Here is a 21,701-nt window from a genome sequence, read left to right as displayed (position 1 = left end):
CAAGCATTACAAAAGATCATTAAAAAAACACCAGGCATTTAAATAGTTTAAAATGTATTAAATTATGAGACAAAATGTTTAATTGCTACACAATCCAAATGGCAAAAGAGTCTAAAAATGCTGAGACTGTAATTTCAAGCACAGTGTCAGAGGTTTGGATTACCAGGAAACTGTTGAAGGTTAAAGAGTGAACGCGCCGTCCGTGCAGTGCAGTGCAGTCCAGTTAAAGGAGAGACGGATCCGGTTCTGACAGGCTTGTGACCCGAGAGCTGTTATGTAGGTATGTGGAAAACCGCCAGGAACTGAGACGTGAAGGACTTTTGCTGAGGACTGACTCTGAAGGTCGAAGGTCACGCTGATAAATTTGGAAAGAGATACTCTGGTTTCCCAAAAGTGTCGGTGTCGGAGCGCAGATGAGCCGACCTCATAGATTTATAGATGGAGAACATGTTTCTCTCGTTTTAAATCAACCTGCTACTTCAAGGCCAAAAACTGCATTCGGTCCACACAAACATTACAAAACAACAACAAACATTACACATTTAATTTTCTGTGAGAATGACAAAAGACTTTCCAGATATGATTCATTCCAATAGTAACCTCGTCCAAGGCTGTTATGTTAAAATAGTTGATCATTACATTGAGAGTAAAGAGTCATTAACTCATGTAGAGAGCACAGATCAGAACGAAGAATTCATATTCATAAGAAAGAAAAACACAGATGAGATCTCAATAACAAATATTTAAGACAAAAAGGAGATGAAATGGAGAATGCAAACTTTTGCTCGTGTCTATGACTCATATATTTCTCTTGAGTATCAGAAGAGATGTCAAGATGTGTCAAACTAAGCTCAGATTTGTCTCGTGTTGTCTCGTGCCAGATTGGTCCATTCATCCAAACTCTAAAAGAGTCAAATGCAAGATAAAAAAGAAAAGGAAGCAGAAAAATGATTTGATGTCAAATTAAGAGAGAAGAGACTTGTGGTTCCTCTGGTGTCATGACAAATGTGATCCATCAGACGTTCTATCACTATATTTGGTGAATGACACAGCAGGAACGTTTCCTCTTTGGAGGTTATCTCTAAACCACACCGTCTAGTTCTGGATCTGCTCCGCTCTCTTCCAAACGCTGGAAAACGGAAGTTGTAAAATATCCATAAAGGAAGCATTAGACGGATGATTGAGTGATTATAACCGTGACCTGATCTGAGTCCCAAATGTGTTTCCCGTGAGCCACACACACACACACACACACACACAATAATAATGATGAAATGTTTGTAGCATCCAGTTTCAGTAGTTCCCGTCCTAAAATGTCACTTAGCAAGTGTCACATGTTTGAAAAGAGTTTCAGCGGAGGCCAGCGGTTAACCTTTGTGATGTGATGTTATCTTGATGAGTGACAGCGCACAGAAGATAACACTGTGTTAAGAGCTACAAGTGAAAAGCTTTTGTCATCCATCTGGAGAATCTCAAGACAAAACTCGATGCTGTTGTGAAATCTCTGATTGGACATTAAGGTGAAGTGTGTGCTTCTTTATCATGGTTTCATTGGAAACACCTGCCTGGCCTGAATTCATTTCTATCAATATTTTACCGAATTAAATTATAATAAAACTACTCGTTGATTCTTTGTGGAGGACCAACAAATATAGTAGCCACAAACGAACCATAGTTTTACTACAGTAAACAAAGTTGAAACAAATGTAATATAAGTAGTAACATTCCAGTTATACATGGTCATCAATCCGCTCAGAAACATGATTACTACACTTTTACTATAATAAAACCATGTTACATTTGCGTAAAGGGGTCACTCACAAATCACAAGAACAGGACCAGGAATAAATTAAAAACTTCTGTATCTCAGATTAAAGCCAGAAAGGGAAACTAACATCACAAACACACGAGAGACTCACTGCTACACAAACATGAAGTGAAAATAGAGTCAGGAAAAAACCTTGAGAGTGTTTTCAACTCATGGACTTTCCTCACAGACACAGACATCCACTGACCTTCACACGCATGTGCTCAACGTGCCGTTACCTGGCAACCCTGCAGCGAGGCGTTGCCACGTCTACACAATGCACACATGAGGATGTGATACTTTTTTCTATGATAATTGTTTGATGGTAAAGTGGCGCTTGCTTGAGGTGGGACTTCTGCCTCTGTGTTTTGTTTGCGTTATAACACAAACTCGTGTAATAGCGTATAAATGATGGAGATGATGTGTGTGTTTACCGCCAGCGCAGGTCAACTTCATCACATTCACATTATTACACACACGTGATGAAGCATCTTTCCAAATTCTCATCACTTTCGAAAACGTGCTTTAAATCAGACACAATGTTGCATATTCATAATATTAGTCGCATGCTTCAAAGCGCTGTGTACTTCAGATTATAACATCAAAGACTCTTTCATATGCAAATTGCTGCAAGCAAGGCTTAGTATGAATAAATAAACAAAATCACGATCATTTCTAACCATGACAGAGAGTTCTCAAGTGTTTCTGAGTTTGGGTTCAATGTGAAGGGATTACGTGTATGTGAGTCTTGCTTCAGCGGCGCATAACATATATGAGAAATGTGGAAGTCAATGGAGTTCAGTGTTGTTTGATATTAAACATTCTTCTTTTGTGATCTGCAGACTCATACAGGTTTGGCATGACACGAGAATGAAGAAATGATGATGGATGAAGATTGGAACTGTCTCTTTAAGAAAGTTAAACTGAGCGAGAGAGTTTAGGGGCAGTTGTATATTCAGGTGCAGACTGACGGCCGTGACATCTGTCAGTGTGTCAAATGACAGAGCGCTGGACACGTGGACCGCCCGTCCGGCTGGAACTCGTGTCTCATTTCATCTGTCCTTTCCCCATCCTGAAAGCTCCAGGAGCTGTGGGGTGATATTTTAAGACGGATGTCTTGTATTTTTAGGACAGCTGTACAGCACAGTGTTCATTACATTTCAGGTACGCTAAAATAAAGCCAAACAAAACGCTGTAAGAGGACAGCTGGTGCGGACAAACACATACTCCACCCGTGACCCTCGCTGGCCGTCTCCTCTCAGATTAGACTTTATTTTTGGAGTCGTGTCAGTTTAAAATCACCGCACCATCTGTGTGTGATAAACACAACAGACGTCAGGTTATTTATATTAAAGATGAAGATAGACACTGGGTGAAGATACTGATTCACCGCCATCATTTATGACCCTACAAACCCTCAAAGACACTGATGAAATCTTCCGTCTTATGAAAAATAACACCTATTTTTAGGACCATCAAGATTTCATGCGTTACGTCTTTATTTCCATGACAAATACAATAAGCTGTTAATACAAAAATACACACATGTACTTGCAATAATAAATCAATAAAAAAATGATAATTGCATTATACAAATAAAAAAGAACATTTAAAGACCTCATTTTTAAAGCCTAATGTAAAAAAAACAATATTTTCATTACTGTTATATATTATAAAATCCAAGTATTTGTTGTTGCAAATCTATTTTTAATTTTTTTCATTTGTGCATATACACTATATAATGCTGTTATTAATGTATTCTATGCTCTTTTATGTGAATTTATAAATATGTAATAAATGTCTACAGTATTGAGAATTTACATGAGAACTGCACATGCAAAACATCTAAAAATAGGTTTATTTTCTCCAGGCTAAAAATAACCAGCAATCTCATCAAAGCATCAGTGAAGATTTACATGTCTTTAGCACGGAGAAAAAACCCAACAGCTCCTCTACGTGATTTCCATATCACAATAAACTTGTGTGTCAAAGGTCATTCAACAACAGCCTTTCAAAACACTCGAAAATAAGTGATGCATTGTATTTCCTGTCATATTCACAGGAGCTTGTGCAACTTTAAGCCTAGAAGAGAGAGCGAGAGAGAGAGAGAGATTGCATCATCAGAGGCTCGTCTCTTTCTCCGGGAGTCATTCTGCCCTCAGGCATGTAAACAGGAAGCGTGAAGAGGCTCATGATGAATGTGGAGAGAGAGAGAGAGAGAGCAGGGGCCTTTCATCATTTCAGTATTTCCTGAGGCGAGCTGGGGGGAACAATCTAGAGAAGAGTGAAGAGAGAGAGAGAGAGTTGGGCAAACACAGTTAAACTGGTGATGTTTTCCAAGCCTTTCATTCCAAAGCTCCTCAGAAAACACGGCCTCCGGCACTACCCGAAATATTCATGTGCCTGAAACAAAGACTTCAAAGTGACGCTCGGACCCAAGCCGTCAGCAAAATCACGTCGGGCAGACTTCAGTGTCCCACACAGAGAAGCCGAGTTATTTTGCTCTAAATAATTCAAAAGTGCTCGACTGTTTATTCTCACGCATTCTCAACCATGTTTCTCCTAAAAAGAATGCAAACAGAATCATTTGGATTACCAGCAAGCAGAATAATGAATTTCGCATAAGTCGTCACTTCCCAAACATATCAGACGAAACTGTTCAGTGTTTTCAGTCTTATAAAAAAAGTAAATGAGAAAATGAGTTATTTTTATGACGTGTAACTTTGTCGCTCTATCACCTTCTCTATTTAAAATATAAAATTGCAGGGTATTTTCTGCACTTATAATAATGTACGCTGTAAAAAACGATTTTAAAAACGATTTTTCAGTTTAGAATATGATACAATGTGACATATTTTTGAAATACGGTCAAAACTGTAAAATTACAGAAGCAGAACATGATTAGTTTCACGGGAAACACTGTTATTTTACACCCCAGCTGCCAGAAAATTTCATTAAAATGTTTTACAGTCAAATGGCGTCAAAATGACATGTCTTAGTTTAGAAATCATTATTGCAAGCTAACAGTTGTGAATTGAGGTAAGGAGAATGCTCTCAACAAAGATTTATATGTACTTCCTCGATCATTACATTTTTGGGTAACACTTTACATTAAGGTATCCTTTATAAAGCATTTATAAATGTGTTCTTTAATGATTAATAAGTCATTTACAAATGCATTATGAAGCAGTTATAACTGCAGGAATGAAAAAGGGATTCTAACAAAATACCTGCTATATAGTGAGCCATGTTTAACTCACATGTTATAAATGTTTAATAAATGTATTTATTCATCATTTATATGACTGGAAAGCAGATTGATTATTATCTTGATGTTATTTGTAATAGAGTCCGTCAGACTGGACACTGTGGGGTGTTGTGTTGTTTTTTCTTATACCTGCTCAATATTTGTCAGATATTTCATTAGAATCCTCCTTTTTATTCATGCAGTTATAACTGCTTTATAATGCATTTGAAAATGACTTATTAATCAATAAGGAACACATTTATAAATGCTCCATAAAGGATACCTCAGTGTAAAGTCTTACCGATTTTTGTTTTGTTATATTTAACCAAAGAAAGTTACGGATTGCAGTTTTATATCCCGTGACTGAACATCAAACCTGTGGACTGTGGAAAAGAGGAATGTTTATTGTCCTCCGGGGTAAAGCCTCAAAATGGAGGCGAGCGAGTTGTTTACATTTTTGTAAAAACAGAGTGATCTTCCCATGGGCATCAAGACCCCCAGACATTTGTCCTCAGCTCTGTCATGACTTTAGAGTAGCTGTACCCTCCCATAATCCCCCCGCACACACACACAGGCGTGTCACAGCGGGGATGTGATGAAGTGTAAAACTAATCTAGCTGACACGCTCTCACAGCGCTGCGTTTCCGGCTCTCTGGATGCTCCACCGCAGGGGCCACGTTACACCAAAACACACTTATTATGCTCCGGGCTCCGGACCCCCATGACAACACAAAACAATGTTTTTTTCACCAGTGATGACTATTCATGGATGTGTAATTATTGGATGGTGATATAATTTACGTGGAGATCAAAGGATTTAATTGGTATGCTCGCATGCGGCTCGACGTGATCAATGTCTGTCTCTTCTCCAAAGCTTTAATCACATCCATCGCAGGAGGAGACGGCGTGCCGAGCATCAATCCCGGGCCATCTGCAGCCTGAGAGCGCTCTGCCAAGTGTCTCTCGTGGATGTGCCCGGCTGGCCGAGGCTGATGGCACACACAGGAACTGAAGAGAGTCTGTGAACAGGTGCAGATTAACACGCCACACACACCCAGACGCTCCGGTTCATTTCAAAGCCTTCCGACAACCTTACACTGATATCCTACTGTATTGTGCTAGTTCACATTACGGAGGTATGGCCAATATATGCAATAAGATTAAATTAAACTGGAATGAAACAGGTCTTTAGTGTCATATTTATAAATACAACAACGAAACACTGTATATCAGCTGTCACAGGGATGACAAGTTTTAAAACACAAAGACAACAAATGTTTAGATACACAACAAATCAAAGGACATAAATAAAAAGTACGGATCCAAAATAGACTTATCAAGCAATATCTACACACAAATCTCATCTTTTAGATCAATTAACAATCCAACCTATAAACCACAAAGCATTTAATATAAACTGTTTTAAACCACTGTGAACACCTTAGCAACAATCCCATACAGTACACCCTAGCAACTGCACAGGAGTGCACCAAAGACCAAAGCGTTACTACTTCTAACTGTATATCCTGCACTTGCTATTTGCACTTCTGGTTACACCTAAACTTCATTTCATCACACTGTACTTGTATATGTGTAATGACAATAAAGTTGAATCTAATCTAATCTAATTTTTATACATATCTTTGACATTTATTATGTTTCTATTTTGTAACTCATTTCTATATGACCACAGTCACACAAAATAAAATATCTCGTATAAAAGATGAAGTCCAGATATGAGAATACAGAAGAGAGATATAACACATCTTTGCCATTGAAACTGTCAAGAGTATGTTGAAGTGTTTTGTTTCTTTCACACAGCTGATAAGAATGGTGTCATTTCTATCAACGACGTAAGTGTGTGTGATGTGATGCAGCAGCTACCCCTACTGAACACACCTCGTCTCACACTTTCATTTTCATTCCTGCGCTTCAATGTGTCGAAAACACAATTCTTTCACATTCAGTTGTTTTTCTCAATATTTAAAGCTGAAAACACAGTCGATCTTAAACAGAAATGGGGGGGGGGTCTGTGATTGGACACAAAGTTGAGCGTGAAAACCACCACAGGGCCGAGAGATGGGGCCACATAGACGGTATTGTGTCAGTATGTGTGTGTGTGTGTTGTGTCAGGATGTGTGTGTGTGTGTGTGTTGTGTCACTTTGTGTGTGTTGTGTTGTGTTGTGTCAGTGTTGTGTCAGTGTTGTGTTGTGTTGTGTGTGTTGTGTCAGTGTTGTGTTGTGTTGTGTTGTTTCAGTGTTGTGTCAGTGTTGTGTTGTGTCAGTGTTGTGTTGTGTCAGTGTTGTGTCGGTGTTGTGTTGTGTTGTGTCAGTGTTGTGTCAGTGTTGTGTCAGTGTTGTGTTGTGTCAGTGTTGTGTCAGTGTTGTGTTGTGTCAGTGTTGTGTCAGTGTTGTGTCAGTGTTGTGTCAGTGTCAGTGTTGTGTCAGTGTTGTGTCAGTGTTGTGTTGTGTCAGTGTTGTGTCAGTGTTGTGTCAGTGTTGTGTCAGTGTCAGTGTTGTGTCAGTGTTGTGTCAGTGTTGTGTTGTGTCAGTGTTGTGTCAGTGTTGTGTCAGTGTTGTGTCTGTGTTGTGTCAGTGTTGTGTCAGTGTTGTGTTGTGTTGTGTCAGTGTTGTGTTGTGTTGTGTTGTGTCAGTGTTGTGTCAGTGTTGTGTTGTGTTGTGTGTGTTGTGTCAGTGTTGTGTTGTGTTGTGTTGTTTCAGTGTTGTGTCAGTGTTGTGTTGTGTCAGTGTTGTGTTGTGTCAGTGTTGTGTCGGTGTTGTGTTGTGTTGTGTTGTGTCAGTGTTGTGTCAGTGTTGTGTCAGTGTTGTGTTGTGTCAGTGTTGTGTCAGTGTTGTGTTGTGTCAGTGTTGTGTCAGTGTTGTGTCAGTGTTGTGTCAGTGTCAGTGTTATGTCAGTGTTGTGTCAGTGTTGTGTTGTGTCAGTGTTGTGTCAGTGTTGTGTCAGTGTTGTGTCAGTGTCAGTGTTGTGTCAGTGTTGTGTCAGTGTTGTGTTGTGTCAGTGTTGTGTCAGTGTTGTGTCAGTGTTGTGTCTGTGTTGTGTCAGTGTTGTGTCAGTGTTGTGTTGTGTTGTGTCAGTGTTGTGTCAGTGTTGTGTTGTGTTGTGTTGTGTTGTGTTGTGTTGTGTTGTGTTCCCTCAGTGTGTGTGAAATGTTTAGTTGAATCTGGTTCAAGTGTTTGTTTGTGTAAGTGTGTGAACTGTGGGCAGAATGTTTCTCTGTTGTTTTCTCTTGATTGTGTGGTCAGTGTGGACACAGTCTCTCTCTTCTCCTGCTGTCCATGTGTGTCTGGCCGACTCTACCGCGAGCTCGTCATCACTGAGTCTGTACATGATCAACACTTCTCTTACTTTAGGATCTGATACACTTGTGAGGTATTCTGACACATTCATGACAGACTGACACATTGTCACATTGACTTCTGTCCAGTGTTTTTATCATTTGGTGATCATTTGGGGCTCACTCTCTCTCTCTCTCTCTCTCTCTCTCTCTCTCCCCCTCTCTCTATCTCTCTGTATCTGGCTTCTAAATTACACCCCACCCTACAGAGATGAAAACCCTCGGTCCGTTTGGACGCAGCCTACATCTCATCATTCCAGGTTCCACTACGTGTTTTTTCTTGAAAACTCATTGCATGACATCAGACAGATCTGGGTTCATGGAAAATACATGAAGGCTTTTGGTGGACGGTCCTGGGCAACGGCTCAAACCTCTGGTGTGTTTTTCCAGTGGTAATAAGGGGTTTTTGAGTTACTGTCTGGTGGCTGGACTCCCACTTCTCTGCGCAAGCCAAAGTTTTCAAAAAACAGCTGGAGTTTTGAGTAAAATAATTGCACTTCTGTCTGTAAAGAATGAGAGAGGGTGGGACGTCTGGAGACCTCGGCACCCACAGCAACCGCAACACCAAACATCAGCCAAAGTGACATATTTACTGTCAACTGAACTCCTACTGAATGTCATTGAGTTCTCTAAGAGAATATTCAGCATTAATGTGGACTTACTATTATATCATCATGTTTTGTATCCTTTACCTATTTGATTACTGTTTTAAAAATGAACTGAAAGTGTATCATACACCGATCTTAATGGCATCCCAAACATGGAGAGTAAATAAAGACGTAATGTTTATTTTTGGTTGAACTGTTCATTTAAATAGAGAATATCACTGAAAGCGAAGCCGAGATGACAAGCTAAACCTAATAGTTTCTGTTTACATCACAGATTCAGCTACAAACACACACACACACACAGTCAGCGTGAACACCTTGAGTCATAATAAATCTCTGCAGTCAACAGAACAAACCCCCCAATGCAATGTCATCATCATCTCTAAAAACTACTGCATAACATTGGGTCAAACCGCAGGGCATTCTGGGTAATGACTGAACTGTAATCCTTGATGAAAACATCCTTTAAATCAACACTTACTTGATTCATTGGAAAGGCATCACTTCTGATCATCTGGAGGACGTCAGGTGGGCTGGACTGAATTCACAGTTCTGGTAAAAACAGGAACAGTAGTGAAACATAAATACACTGCAATACTTTTGCCCTGTGACATTTCTATGACATTTAAGTGAAACTGTCAAAACTGTGTGTAAATTGCTGTGATGAACACAGAGGAAGATATTTGGAAGAATTCTTATAACCAGACAAATCTCAACACCCATTGACTCCCACAGTAGGAAGAATAAGCATTTATTTTGTTCTGTTTTACACTAAAGAAGATATTTTGAAGAATGTAGGACATCAAGCAGTTCTGGGGCGCCATTGACCACCATTGTATTTTTCCTACTATGGGAGTCAATGCGGGGCAAGATCTGTTTGGTTATAAGCTTTCTTCAGTATGGGCAATTCCAACATTATGGACGAGACAATTTGCGTTATGGATGTGACACAAAAATGCTCTGAGAATGAATTTGTTATGAATATATTGAACCATATGATTATATTTTTTACGATAAGAGTAAAAACATCAGAAAATGTCTGTCTATGAACACATTTTCTTTATTAAAAAAGGTAAATAAACCTGCGTTATGGAAACTTTGTAGGATTTCTGTAAAATAAAGTCTATAATCCTGAAGCAATAATACCCAATGAATGGAGAAGAGATGCATCTTTAACATAAGATAGTTATTTTCATTTTCATGTGTTTATTTATGATGAATATGTACTATTATGGATGTGACAATCCTGAAAATTGCACTTACCTGACTATTCTATTTAGAAGAATGTTAGCAATTTTCTATTCTGTGATATCATTGACTACATAGAAAAAATGCAATGTTTGCTTTCCTAAATCCTTCAAAATATCTCATTTTGTGTTCAACGGAACAAACAAAAGTAAACAGGTTTGAAACAATGAGTAAATGAGGATAATGTACTTTTATTTGGGGGTGAACTGTCCCTTTAAGCACATTCCTACCAAACAGAATTTGACTTTATATTGTTGACATGATATTTATATTCCACTATTTGACATTACACGTGCAAAGTTGGCATCAAAAACAATGTTAAACGCATAAACTGAATGTTCTTAAAAAGAGCCAGAATTGGTTTATTAAAAACATGTGACCCTGTGTGTTTTTTGTGATTTCTTGTTTTCTACATTCAGTGAAAGTATAACATCCATCTCTTTCAGTTCTTATGATATAACATTTACATTCATGCATTTAGCAGATGTTATGCAAAGCGACTTCCATTTCATGATCCTGTACATATGAATATGAGTTTAAGCAATCCTGGGATCGACCCCACGACCTTGGCGACAGGAAATGTAACATATTACCTAGTCATTGCACTTTTTGATAAACATGATTTTAATGTGAAATAAACAAAACTTAATTGGGTTTGTTTGTACAGTGTGACAAACCTTCTTGAGAAGTGAATATGCGGCGCGTTACCGCCATCTGCTGTTTACATTCAAACGCACTTAGTCTATCTGCTAAATAAAATGTTTACTTTAATCATGATTTAAAACAGATATATTGTTGTAATAGTCTTCCCATGTTTTGTATCCTACCTGCGATTTATTCATGTGTAGTTCTTGAGGCAGCGGTTTTACTTTTGATCAGGCGGAGCTGACGGGCTGTCACAGGTCATGACGTCACGGGGGTCCTTCCTGGTGTGTGTAATGAGGGTCATGCAGCTTCTGTGATCGGTGTCGTTATTCATATCGTGACATTTCTTTCGTGTGATCTCGTGTCGTGTTGTTTGATATCGTCATGATGGGCGGCAGGAGCAGCGCGATCGCGGCGGGCGTCGGCGCGGCGCTGTTCGTCGGTTACTGTATTTATTTCGACAAGAAACGACGGAGCGACCCGAACTACAAGAACCAACTGAGAGAACGTGAGAACGCACCTGTCTGTCTGTCTGCCCGTCTGTCTGTGTTTGGTGTTCGGAAGGAAATGTGCAGGATATTTTGCTTTGATTTGCGGGTGTTGTGGTAGTAAAGGGTCAGATAACTGAAGGTTGTAGGTTCAAGTCGATTTAGGGCTCGATCACACTTGTGTTCTTCATCAAGACCGTTGAGCTTCACATCTGACGCATATAGTAGTCATTCTATTATATTGATTTATTGTGATTATGATCGTCTGTGATGATATTAAATGTTGTACTTCATGAATGGATGAATACGTGTTTGTTTTTCATACAGGAAGGAGAAAGCAGAAAGCTGCACAAGAGAAGACTGGACTGTCCAAGGTAATGTCACAAACAAATGTTTATTTTATGTGTGATTCTTGAAATGAATAGTTACAGATGAGATGTGTACAACAACAGATTTTCATTTGACAGCATTAATGTGACGGGCTGTGAAATCTGTTCATTATTACAACTAAATATTTTAAACCAAATAATTCATGATGATGATAGTAATGTTGGAATCATTTAGATATATTAAAGAACGACTTTTGACAGAGAACGATCGTGTGTTTGTGTAGTTGCCGGATCTTAAAGATGCTGAAGCAGTTCAGAAGTTCTTCCTTGAAGAGATTCAGCTCGGAGAAGAGCTCTTGGCACAGGGTGAGATCTCATTTCTGTCTCACACGCCTCCAAACACACGCATGCAGAAGTGTTTGGAGGTATATTAACCTTAAACAAAATACCACCAAATATCTGCGTTTACAAAAACATCTTTTCAACTGGATATAATACGTTTCATTTTCAACCAACATGTGTGTCAGGTCAAAACAATGCCTTATAATGGCCATATTCTTTCAAAATAAATATTTTTGTCTTATATATTCGAACGTACATCAAACATTGCATTGCATGATTCATTTTTCTGTAAACACAGCTCATACCTTAGAAACTTAGAAAGATTTGAGTGGTTTTGAATCCTTAACTCCTTAACTTAATTTGGATGTACCTTGAACCGGTATTCGGCCCATGCCTAGCTAACACTCATATTGTGTTTCTCTCTCAGGAGACTATGAGAAAGGTGTGGATCACCTGACGAATGCCATCGCCGTCTGCGGTCAGCCACAGCAACTCCTGCAGGTCCTGCAGCAAACTCTTCCTCCTCCCGTCTTCCAGATGCTCCTCACCAAACTGCCCACCATCAGCCAGGTGATGACCTCACTTCCTGTTTTCCTCATTCATGTCACTGAGCAGCAAAGCTGATGTTTTCTCTCTTCTCTCATGCAGCGTATCGTCAGTGCTCAGAGCATCAGCGACGACGACGTCGAGTAAAGAACCTACAATGCTGCCATGACATCACTTCCTGTTGGCTTTAAATCTGCAGTCAATCATTCTACTACACCCCTTTTTTAAACACTCGAAACAATGATACTGTTTTTAAAGGAATTGTGTTAGAAATGTTATTGAAATCTAAAATGAGCATCTAACAGTAGCTGATGGGTTTGTCCTGTAAAAGGTGACGTGTGTCTCAGTGTATACGACTGACAGAAAACAAGCATGACCTGCAAACATCCATATTTTTGTTGTTCTTTGTTTTACCAACACAAAGTATTTAATTTGAGTTTGAATAAAAAAAATGCAACAAGTAAATGAAATGTTGTAATTAAACAGGCGCCTGACCTCAGACACTGATAGTGCGTCTATGGTTTGTATAAAACGCCATAACATGTCGCAAGAGAGAGAGAGAGCGGCTGTTTTCAATTATCTGTGTTCATGTATTTAAGTTATTTTTACTGACTGTATAACATCTGTGATATTGTGAGGTATGTGGCACGTTTAAAGGTGCTCTGGCTCTTTCATGTAGAGGAGACATTCTTCTTTTTTAACTTAAAATAAAAACAGATAAATCTGTCAGTGTCAAAATCATTTTTGGCCTGAATATATACATTGTGCCACCTTCACATTTTTAGGACACATTTATAATGACAGAATTTCTTAGTCACTCACAATATGAATTTTTTATGACTGTCGCATGCTATTTTGTTTTTTTTAATGGATGCCAGAATAAAGGGGAAAGTGTCTGTCCTAAATGAATTGTGATTTAAGACATTGACAGTGAAGTAAAAAGCATGTAACATCATCTTAGATGTTGAAGACAGACACAGCCACATGTTAGTTCATTCATAAACTTGTTTATTGGTAGTTTTGTGACATAAGTAAAACCTGTAAACATACAAATCACATTAAATGTATGAGGCATTTTTCTTCTTATTTGATTTAAATTTCTTTTTCTGTCCTTTGTTCTTTTTGGCAGCAGGATCTGTCATCTCTCCTTTGAATGAAGCTTTTGTTTTATAGTTTCTCCCTCCTGGATGATCTTGACCCTTCTGCTTTAACCCTTTAAATCCACCTGCACTGGGTCTATTTCCTTTTCCTGTTGCTCTTCTGTCACTTCCTGCCGCAGGTTTTCTTCCTGAAGGCCTTCCTGGAGCAACTTTCTGCACTTTTTCCTTCTTCACCGATCGCTTGACTCGTATCTTTCGATCCAGAAATGTGGAGTCGTTGAGTTTGAGCGCTAGCATCACAGAATCTGGACTCTGAGAGAGAAGACACATTTTACTCAGAATGAAACCAAACAGACAGCATTAAGAACATAATTAAAGAGGAAAATGATGTAAGTTAGATCGTGGAAACGCGTAGTACATGGGCGAGTTTGTACCTTAAACAGAATGTAGCCGAAGCCCTTCCCAAGGCCAGAGTCTTTGTCCCGCACCAGACGCACGGCCTGCACTTCACCACACTCCTCAAAGTGCTGCCGTAACGGAAGCTCCATCGTATCTGTCATCACAGCCAAAATCAAGCTTCAGAGAAACTACAGACTTATATTTCATTCAAAAGCAGGAGTGGTAAGAGGTTCTGTAACTCACCATATGGTAAATTGCCCACAAATATGGACCGTTTGTGATCATGCTGTCAAAAAAATGAAAAATGTTGAATACTTGCAACTGACAGCAAAACAAACTGTTAGAATCTAAAGTAGACCTGCACAATGTTAAAGAAAATGTATATGATACTATAAAAGTTATGTATGTTGTGCTAAAACATGTTTTTGTTACGAATCAAACTGCTGCAACGATTATGTTCTAAAGGTTGTTTTTCTATTTCATTCATCATACTCACAGCTTGATGTTGAGAGACACGATCGACTCGAATATGAAAACCCTTCTGAATTTGCCATCCATTCCTGTCAAATGTCAAACGCATGTCAGTAAAACAGATTTAATCCACAGATGTGATCTGATCAGAGTGTGATGTTTATTCTCACCATCTGAGAGCGCTGGCCGCTGCCTCTTCCTCTGTGAACACCACATAAGCATTGATGTTCTGTTTCTTGGGATGAACTTTCCTCCTGCAAACATACACGATATGAGGATTTGATTAGCATTATTCATTTGTGTCAAACGCTGCATGATACAACACAAAATACTCACTGGATAGCCGCCAGTTTGCGAGACATTGTGGGGTCCTCCCGAAACTGTAAAAGAAACTCTATTAAAGCTGAAACGCTTGACCCGACAAGAGGAGTTTAAAGGTTAAAGAACAGAACACAGACCACTGAACGGAAGTGGACGGATTCCACTGCTCCCGCCTCCCTGAACAGACACAAAAGATCCTGAAAATCAAAGCAGAAATGTTGGTGTAAGTGCTGGATTTAAGGATAAAGGTATGAGAGGATATACTGTGGTGAAGAGAAGCGTCTGACCTTCTTCGAGCAGCTGGGAGGCAGATTTCCCACAAACACAGTCCTTTTCAGTTTGATTCTCTCTTCGGCCATGTTCTTCTTTTTGTGTTTAATCGGTTTCTCTGTTTCCATCTCATCCACCTCAAAACGCTTGCGCTTCACCTTCTTAATCTTCTGACCTTCATCATCAGCGTTCTGTAAAGCACATTCTCTGTGGATTCACACACACGTGTTAGAAACAGATCCGATAAATCATGATTCAGAAGTTCAGAAGTGTGTTACTAACCTGTCCTGTAGCTTCTTCTCTCCTGCCGATGTCAGCTTTGAGAGCTTTTTCTTTTTTGCTATATCGTTTTTGGTTTCAGATGTAGCTGGCGTGGCTTGAAGGTCCACCTGAGGAGAGAAAACACATGAGAGATGATCCATCAGAATCAAAAACACTTTACAGCTGAATAAATAACTTAATGTTGTAAAAATGAGAGCTCAAGTTTTCTTTTTTTATTACGGTAAACACTTTTTGTCCCAAATTACTTTTCGTGGTAGTCAACAGCCGGTGACATGACGGCGCTATATAGAGTTTCATTTGTACTGTACACTACTGTCATGTATGATCAGAGACACTTTAATACATACTTTGGGTGCAGGAACGAAGAATAGAGTACTGGCTGATGATGATGTGGAGAATAAAGACGATAAAGGTCCAGTTTGGAGTTTCTCTGGGAAGAGACTGCCGGACACCTGACCGACTGTATAATCTCCAGCCTGCCCAGCATCTCTGCTCTTCTTACTGCAGCAATAAACAGCACACACCAGACCCAATAAAAACCTTTCAATACAGCAATACCACGGTATTCCTCAAAGGACTTACGTTTCTATCATGATCTAAATGAAAGAATCATTGCATTCATCTCCTGACAGCATCACTGGACCATGATACAGTCACAGAGTTTGGTCATAATGGCAAACATCACAATATTCAGAACAACAAATGAATCATCAAGTCTCCATAATGCACAGTTTCAACGCATCTTCCATACAGTTCTCATCGAGTTCTATTTAAAGTGACACGCATGAAAGTTGTTGAAAACCTTATATATACATTTTCAACAATCCAAGTCCTATTAAGACACTGACCTCTTCTGCATGACGTCACGCTGTCGTTAACTCACTTCCTGTCTGTGTTTCACTCAGCGAGCATGTCTGTGTGAGATATGAATATATATTTATATCGTCACATATGTTTAATGTCGATAAATGTTCACGAACTGTTTCTCAAACACGTTGATCCCGCACATACACACTTGTGTGCAGCAAGATTTGTGTTCGTTCTGGAAACAACGAACAGTGATCATGCGTTCCCACTAGTGTCACGGAAAATGACCTCTCACCTGTGTACTATCATAATAAATAACCTTTATTAATAAATGATCGAAACATTAGATAGAAATACGCGTTTCTGATCGTAATCTCATCTGTTTTATAAAAACACATGCGCGCGGTGAATCCGTCGGCGCTCATTCAGTGATGCACCTGTGACGCAGACTGACTTCCGCTTTGATGTTTCTGTAGGTAAGAGGGATGCAGAAACACTTTCATTCTTTATCATAATACATTTGACTTATTATTATTTGATGCTGTTTAGTGTATATGTAGTTTAAAACGCACACGTGTCGGTATGATTTGATACGTCACTTAACGCTCTATCAATGTCTAAATAATCATCCACATAATCAACTTAATTGTACTCTTGTTCTATGTTATTACTTTGAATCTTTCTTACAGCTTACATTCAATGACAATGTCAATTGTACAGACAGTATTGCCAAAAGTAAGACTGCATGTAGGCATAACATATTAACAATAATAGATCACACAACAGATCAGACCTTTGTTGACAGCTCTTTAGATCACGTGTTTCATATCACGTGTCTACTGCACAGATAACACACTATTCACTGTCTTACAATATGTCATGTACTAGTGTGTATTTTGTGATGTATGTTGAATATAGTGATCCAAAGAGTTTCTAGACGTTTTATTTCTCTGATGTGACATGAGTCTGTTTTGTGTGTGACTTCAGTCCAGTGATTGACAGCTGATGTGTCATGACTCAAGAGGTGTCAGAGGATGCTGTGGGCAGACGGGTGTGTTGTGATGGGGAGAGAGGAACCGTGCGTTACGTGGGAACAGTTCCTCCCACCGCAGGTATGTCTCATTTTAGCATTTGTTATTGTAACTCTGTCTGTATGTAATAAACTAGAGTTTGAGTCGTAAGGAAAGCTCTCCTCTCAAAGGTTTCTGTGTCTTTGTAAGTGCAGGTTTGTGGTTAGGAGTGGAGTGGGATAACGCAGACAGAGGCAAACATGATGGAGGCCATGATGGAGTGAGATACTTTACCTGCAGGTGCTCATCATTACATCACGCCACACAGTGATCACTGAGCTTTGCTCTAATGTTGCTGTATGGTTGGATCATATTCTCTTTCTCATCAGACACCCGACGGGAGGCTCGTTCGTGCGTCCCAAAAAGGCCAGTTTTGGGGTGGATTATCTGACGGCTCTGAAACAGCGTTATGAAGTGGAAATACAGGAGGTTATTGGAGAAGAGGTGAAGATCTCCACCAGAACTGTGATGATGGTTGGATTCGAGGGCGTGAAACAGAAACAGAGGTAGAGAACGGTTCACTGGGGGTTTTGTCACACAGCAGATTGGTTTTGTGGTGATTCTGTGGTTGTGTTGTGACAGGCTGGAAAATCTGACAGAAATCGGTCTCAGGAGGTGTGAGGTGTCCGGTCCAGGCCCAGAGAATGAGATCAGAAACACCACTCCGCGTATCCTTGACTCGGAGCAACGGTGACACATCACGTCGTCGTGTTCTCACACAAACCGTCTGACGGGTTCTAGAATCAAGATCAGTGGTGTTCTTTCTTGACAGTCTCTCTCTCAGTGACTCAGTCTCTGGATCTTTCTGGAAATCTGCTGAGCTCGTGGGAGGTGGTGGCGGCTATCGCAGAGCAGCTGAACTCTCTGAAGATTCTCCAGCTCAGGTCAGGACTCGTGTGTTCAATAAAGCATAAGATCTCAAACACATCAATCAAGTCTCATCTCTTTCATGCCAATCACTGGGTTTGTCTTACCAGGACCACATGTTTTATGGGTCTTTCTTTAGGGCTGCATGTCAAACAAAAAATGTGTTTTGATGTATCTGTGTCTTTTGCGTAACATATTTCTTTCAGTCCTGGTCAAAATGTTATTTAAGTCTGGATTATAAAGAGTCAAGTTGTGGCTGTGCCAAATAATGTTATGTGAAATCAAACGTCAACACTAATCTCAGACCTCTCTTATAAATTCTCTTTGTAGTCATAACAGATTGAGTATCTCCAGTGAGCCCAGTAGTTTAAGTCCCGCCTTCTCGTGTCTGAGGGTGCTGTCACTCAACAGCTGTGCGCTCACCTGGTCTCAGGTATTGTACATTGACATATATTTTTATATATTCAGATGCTTGAGTTTCACGCTTCAATGCTTATAAACTGATTTACTTTAAACGAGTCGTGACATGCTTTCATTTGAAGGTTCTTCATTGTGCCGGCATGTGGCAGAAGTTAGAGGAGCTTTATCTCGCTGACAATGACATCACAGAATTACTCCGGTACGTTGGATCTGTTGCATTACTGTTGGTTGTTGAAAAATATAAAATAAATAGAAATTCATGCTAAAGTTTATTCTTCTTTCTCCAGACCAGTTCATGTCCTACAGACTTTAAAAGTTCTGGATCTGAGCAAGAATCAGATCGTTCAAGAGACACTGTTAGAGATCTCACATTTACCGCGGTAAATACAGTCTCTGTATATTCTCTATGATGCAGGTGAGAAATCTCGCAGATATTTAAAGGTGTTGTGTTTTTAAACTTCAGACTGGAGAAACTCAATCTGTCGTGTACAGGTCTGTCTGTCATTCAGTTCCCTGATGTCTCAGCAGGTAACTACAAACTAAAAATAATAAGAAAATAATGATTCATGGTTTGTGTATAGTGGTATATTATAATATGACAATTTTCATACTGCCAAGTCAACAAGACATCATCGTTTCCTGCACTGAAGACTCTTTTTCTGGATGAAAACAACATTTCGGAGGTAATATAATCGCTGATACTTTCAAAATATAGCACAGGCACAAGCTGGATTCTGCTAAAGGTCTTCTATATAAATGAATCTAATTGGATATGATGTAGTGATCGTGTGTGTGTGTGTGTGTGTGCAGTGGATTGTAGTGAATGAACTGGAGAAACTTCAGCGTCTTGTTCAGCTGTCGTGTAGGAGAAATCCAATCATACAGAAAGAGAAGAATTCAGAAACATCTCGGCAGATCTTCATCGCTCGTCTGAGTCAGCTCGACCTGCTCGACATGAGACAGGTGTGTGTGTGTGTGTGTGTCTCGTGTGTGTGTGCTTGTATACATGGTTTACGAGGAAATAAAATTGTGTAATGACATGTGTAGAACAACGTAAACATGGTATCTGGGGACACTTCCTGTGTCCTCGTAAACTAAATAGCTTAAAAAACATACTATTGATCTGTGATGTTAGGTTTAGAGGTAGGGTTAGGGAATAGAATATACAGACTGTACGGTGAAAACATCATTGTCGTAAAACACATATACAAGTATTTTTATTTGTTAATACATAAAGCGACATTCACAACATCAATAAAACAGAATATCAAGACGGAAAAAACGTCAGATCGAAAATTAATTTATTACACGGCTCATTTGAATGCTTGATTCAGTCACGACATTCCAAGGGTCAAAACTAATAACACCCTGTAACCCGGATGCTGCAAATCATTTTATTATTTACATTATTTACAAATGATTAAACCACATTGCCTGTTCATAACGTTTGCTTCTTACTTTATAACCGGCACGAAACGCTTTTCCTCGCGGAAGGTCTGCAATCGGTAAAAATTAGTAAATCAAATATTTCTAATTCACATTTCATGTCCAGTTTTTTTTAATTTGTCAAAAAGTAGCCGTGTAATAAGCGGGATAATGTTCAGGCAGTTATCGCAGAAATAAGCCCCCACAGTGTGAAGGGGCTTACTTATGCTTCAAATTTGATTGTATTGTGAAATGTTACACATCACACTTTTATTATAAAATGAAAGCTAAGGTTAGATTAAACATGATGTTCACATAATAAAGTGTTTGGTGTGATCAGATTCATGCAGATGAGCGACGAGGCGCAGAGATCGATTACTGTAAGATGTTTGCATCCGCGTGGCTTCAGGCCGAAGGTCACGGTGAACCTGAGAAAAACCACCTGAGCTCTGAGTTCATCACACAACACCCTCGATACCTTCAACTCATCCACAGTGAGTCACTGCACTTTCATTCACAATAAAGACCTGCTGCACACCTGATCATTGTTTTTCTTTAGAGTACGGTGTTCCACACAAGGACGATGTGAGAGAAGAGAAGCCGTTCGCCTTAAAGAATGAGTTATTAAGTACGAATCTTCTGTCATCAGATCACAATAGCGACTCAATGCAAACACAACAGTCACAAATATCTCTGAACGTTTCTCGTTTCTTTTTCAGCCGTGACGTTTGTTTGTCCAGAGGACGCAGGCAGAAAGCCCATCGAGAAGAAGCTTCCAGGTAAAGTGAAGAGCGCGCGTGACTCACTGCGGTTGTGGAGCGATGGACGGTCATCAGACGTTCTTCTTCTGTTTCAGGTTCAATGATTGTTCAGAAGGTGAAGGGCCTGTTACACCGTCAGCTGAAGTTACCCAGAGCCGAGTTCAGACTCACATACACCTGCTCGAAGGTAAAACACTCTTCATGAATCACGCTGGACTCTACATTCATTTGCATAATGATTGACACCTTCCCTGTATGAGGAAAATAATGTTTTTTTACAGATGGCTGGCCGAGAGATCGAGATTGACAATGACCTAAAGCAACTGGACTTTTATTCTGTGGAAGACGGAGACAACATTCTGGTGCGCTGGTCCTGATGAAACTCATATCACACTGGATCTTACTGACCGCCCGGCCGTTTATCTGTGTTTATAATTCATCACAATAATGTATCTTCAAAAAACAATGTACAGAATACCACACGATTACATGTGACAAGTCAACTAATTACAATGTTATAATAAAACAACACTGAACACATCGTTCTCGTACCAGTGGATTTATTCTTCTGATAAATAAATGTTCCTCATTAAGCGAACATGGCACTCACAACACCAAACGTCATCGATCCCCAGGAATTGCACAGATTTATAAAACCGTGGACCTTTGATAATAACATAGCCGTGTTAGATTTATTCATATATTTAAACATGATAGATTATAAACATTTATGAATGATAACATTAATGCCCTTTAGATTAAAATGCATGCTTGCATGTGATCTAATGAAATGTGAAAATGTGCGCAAAACCAGTCTGTTAGAACCTTGGATTAAAAAAACTCTTACTACTCACTGACATCATTTCCAGTCCTGTTTGATCAAACACACAGA

The 21,701-nt window shown here is 39.5% G+C and overlaps 3 protein-coding genes across 6 annotated transcripts; 2 read left to right on the top strand and 1 right to left on the bottom strand.

Annotated features, from left to right (window-relative positions):
• Positions 1-11,127: 11,127 nt before the first annotated feature.
• Positions 11,128-13,710, top strand: tomm20b (translocase of outer mitochondrial membrane 20b). The gene is made up of 5 exons (XM_079483682.1): positions 11,128-11,419; positions 11,727-11,773; positions 12,013-12,094; positions 12,498-12,640; positions 12,719-13,710. Exons 1-5 carry the CDS (start codon positions 11,296-11,298, stop codon positions 12,761-12,763), a joined length of 441 nt encoding a protein of 146 aa, XP_079339808.1. The 5' UTR covers positions 11,128-11,295; the 3' UTR covers positions 12,764-13,710.
• Positions 13,610-16,714, bottom strand: rbm34 (RNA binding motif protein 34). Of its 2 annotated transcripts, none has more exons than XM_079483681.1 (12): positions 16,562-16,714; positions 16,308-16,373; positions 15,807-15,960; positions 15,460-15,566; positions 15,195-15,384; positions 15,045-15,104; positions 14,923-14,966; positions 14,757-14,840; positions 14,612-14,675; positions 14,359-14,401; positions 14,151-14,269; positions 13,610-14,028 (listed from the first exon to the last, which is right to left on the bottom strand). In XM_079483681.1, exons 2-12 carry the CDS (start codon positions 16,316-16,318, stop codon positions 13,675-13,677), a joined length of 1,230 nt encoding a protein of 409 aa, XP_079339807.1. In that variant the 5' UTR covers positions 16,319-16,373; positions 16,562-16,714; the 3' UTR covers positions 13,610-13,674. The 2 variants fall into 2 exon arrangements, with proteins under 2 accessions (XP_079339807.1, XP_079339806.1); XM_079483680.1 differs by having other exon boundaries at positions 16,475-16,701.
• On the top strand, positions 16,325-21,667 carry tbce (tubulin folding cofactor E). Of its 3 annotated transcripts, none has more exons than XM_079483679.1 (18): positions 16,708-16,742; positions 16,956-17,001; positions 17,254-17,378; positions 17,492-17,576; positions 17,666-17,842; positions 17,919-18,004; positions 18,121-18,220; positions 18,534-18,636; positions 18,746-18,822; positions 18,911-19,003; positions 19,087-19,151; positions 19,242-19,306; positions 19,434-19,586; positions 20,389-20,542; positions 20,608-20,676; positions 20,768-20,827; positions 20,905-20,996; positions 21,091-21,667. In XM_079483679.1, exons 3-18 carry the CDS (start codon positions 17,279-17,281, stop codon positions 21,184-21,186), a joined length of 1,575 nt encoding a protein of 524 aa, XP_079339805.1. In that variant the 5' UTR covers positions 16,708-16,742; positions 16,956-17,001; positions 17,254-17,278; the 3' UTR covers positions 21,187-21,667. The 3 variants fall into 3 exon arrangements, with proteins under 3 accessions (XP_079339803.1, XP_079339805.1, XP_079339804.1); XM_079483678.1 differs by having other exon boundaries at positions 16,736-16,846; XM_079483677.1 differs by lacking the exon at positions 16,956-17,001 and having other exon boundaries at positions 16,325-16,742.
• The last annotated feature ends 34 nt before the right edge of the window (positions 21,668-21,701 follow it).

This window comes from Barbatula barbatula, assembly GCF_947034865.1.
Source record: "Barbatula barbatula genome assembly, chromosome: 20".
NCBI lineage: Eukaryota > Metazoa > Chordata > Actinopteri > Cypriniformes > Nemacheilidae > Barbatula > Barbatula barbatula.
The sequence above is the reverse complement of the archived record's forward strand: the minus strand, read 5'-3'. Positions and strand labels throughout refer to the sequence as shown.

Bases quoted from the DNA above. Each gene is read 5' to 3' on its own strand.
- tomm20b (XM_079483682.1), top strand. From the start codon at position 11,296: ATGATGGGCGGCAGGAGCAGCGCGATCGCGGCGGGCGTCGGCGCGGCG. The intron at 11,774-12,012 runs GTAATGTCACAA...GTGTTTGTGTAG, and splicing joins AGAAGACTGGACTGTCCAAG to TTGCCGGATCTTAAAGATGC. The intron at 12,095-12,497 runs GTGAGATCTCAT...TTTCTCTCTCAG, and splicing joins AGAAGAGCTCTTGGCACAGG to GAGACTATGAGAAAGGTGTG.
- rbm34 (XM_079483681.1), bottom strand. The intron at 15,105-15,194 runs GTCAGACGCTTC...TTTGATTTTCAG, and splicing joins CTCCCAGCTGCTCGAAGAAG to GATCTTTTGTGTCTGTTCAG. The intron at 14,676-14,756 runs GTGAGAATAAAC...GACATTTGACAG, and splicing joins GCGGCCAGCGCTCTCAGATG to GAATGGATGGCAAATTCAGA.
- tbce (XM_079483677.1), top strand. From the start codon at position 17,279: ATGACTCAAGAGGTGTCAGAGGATGCTGTGGGCAGACGGGTGTGTTGT. The intron at 18,637-18,745 runs GTATTGTACATT...TTTCATTTGAAG, and splicing joins GTGCGCTCACCTGGTCTCAG to GTTCTTCATTGTGCCGGCAT. The intron at 19,004-19,086 runs GTAAATACAGTC...TTTAAACTTCAG, and splicing joins GAGATCTCACATTTACCGCG to ACTGGAGAAACTCAATCTGT.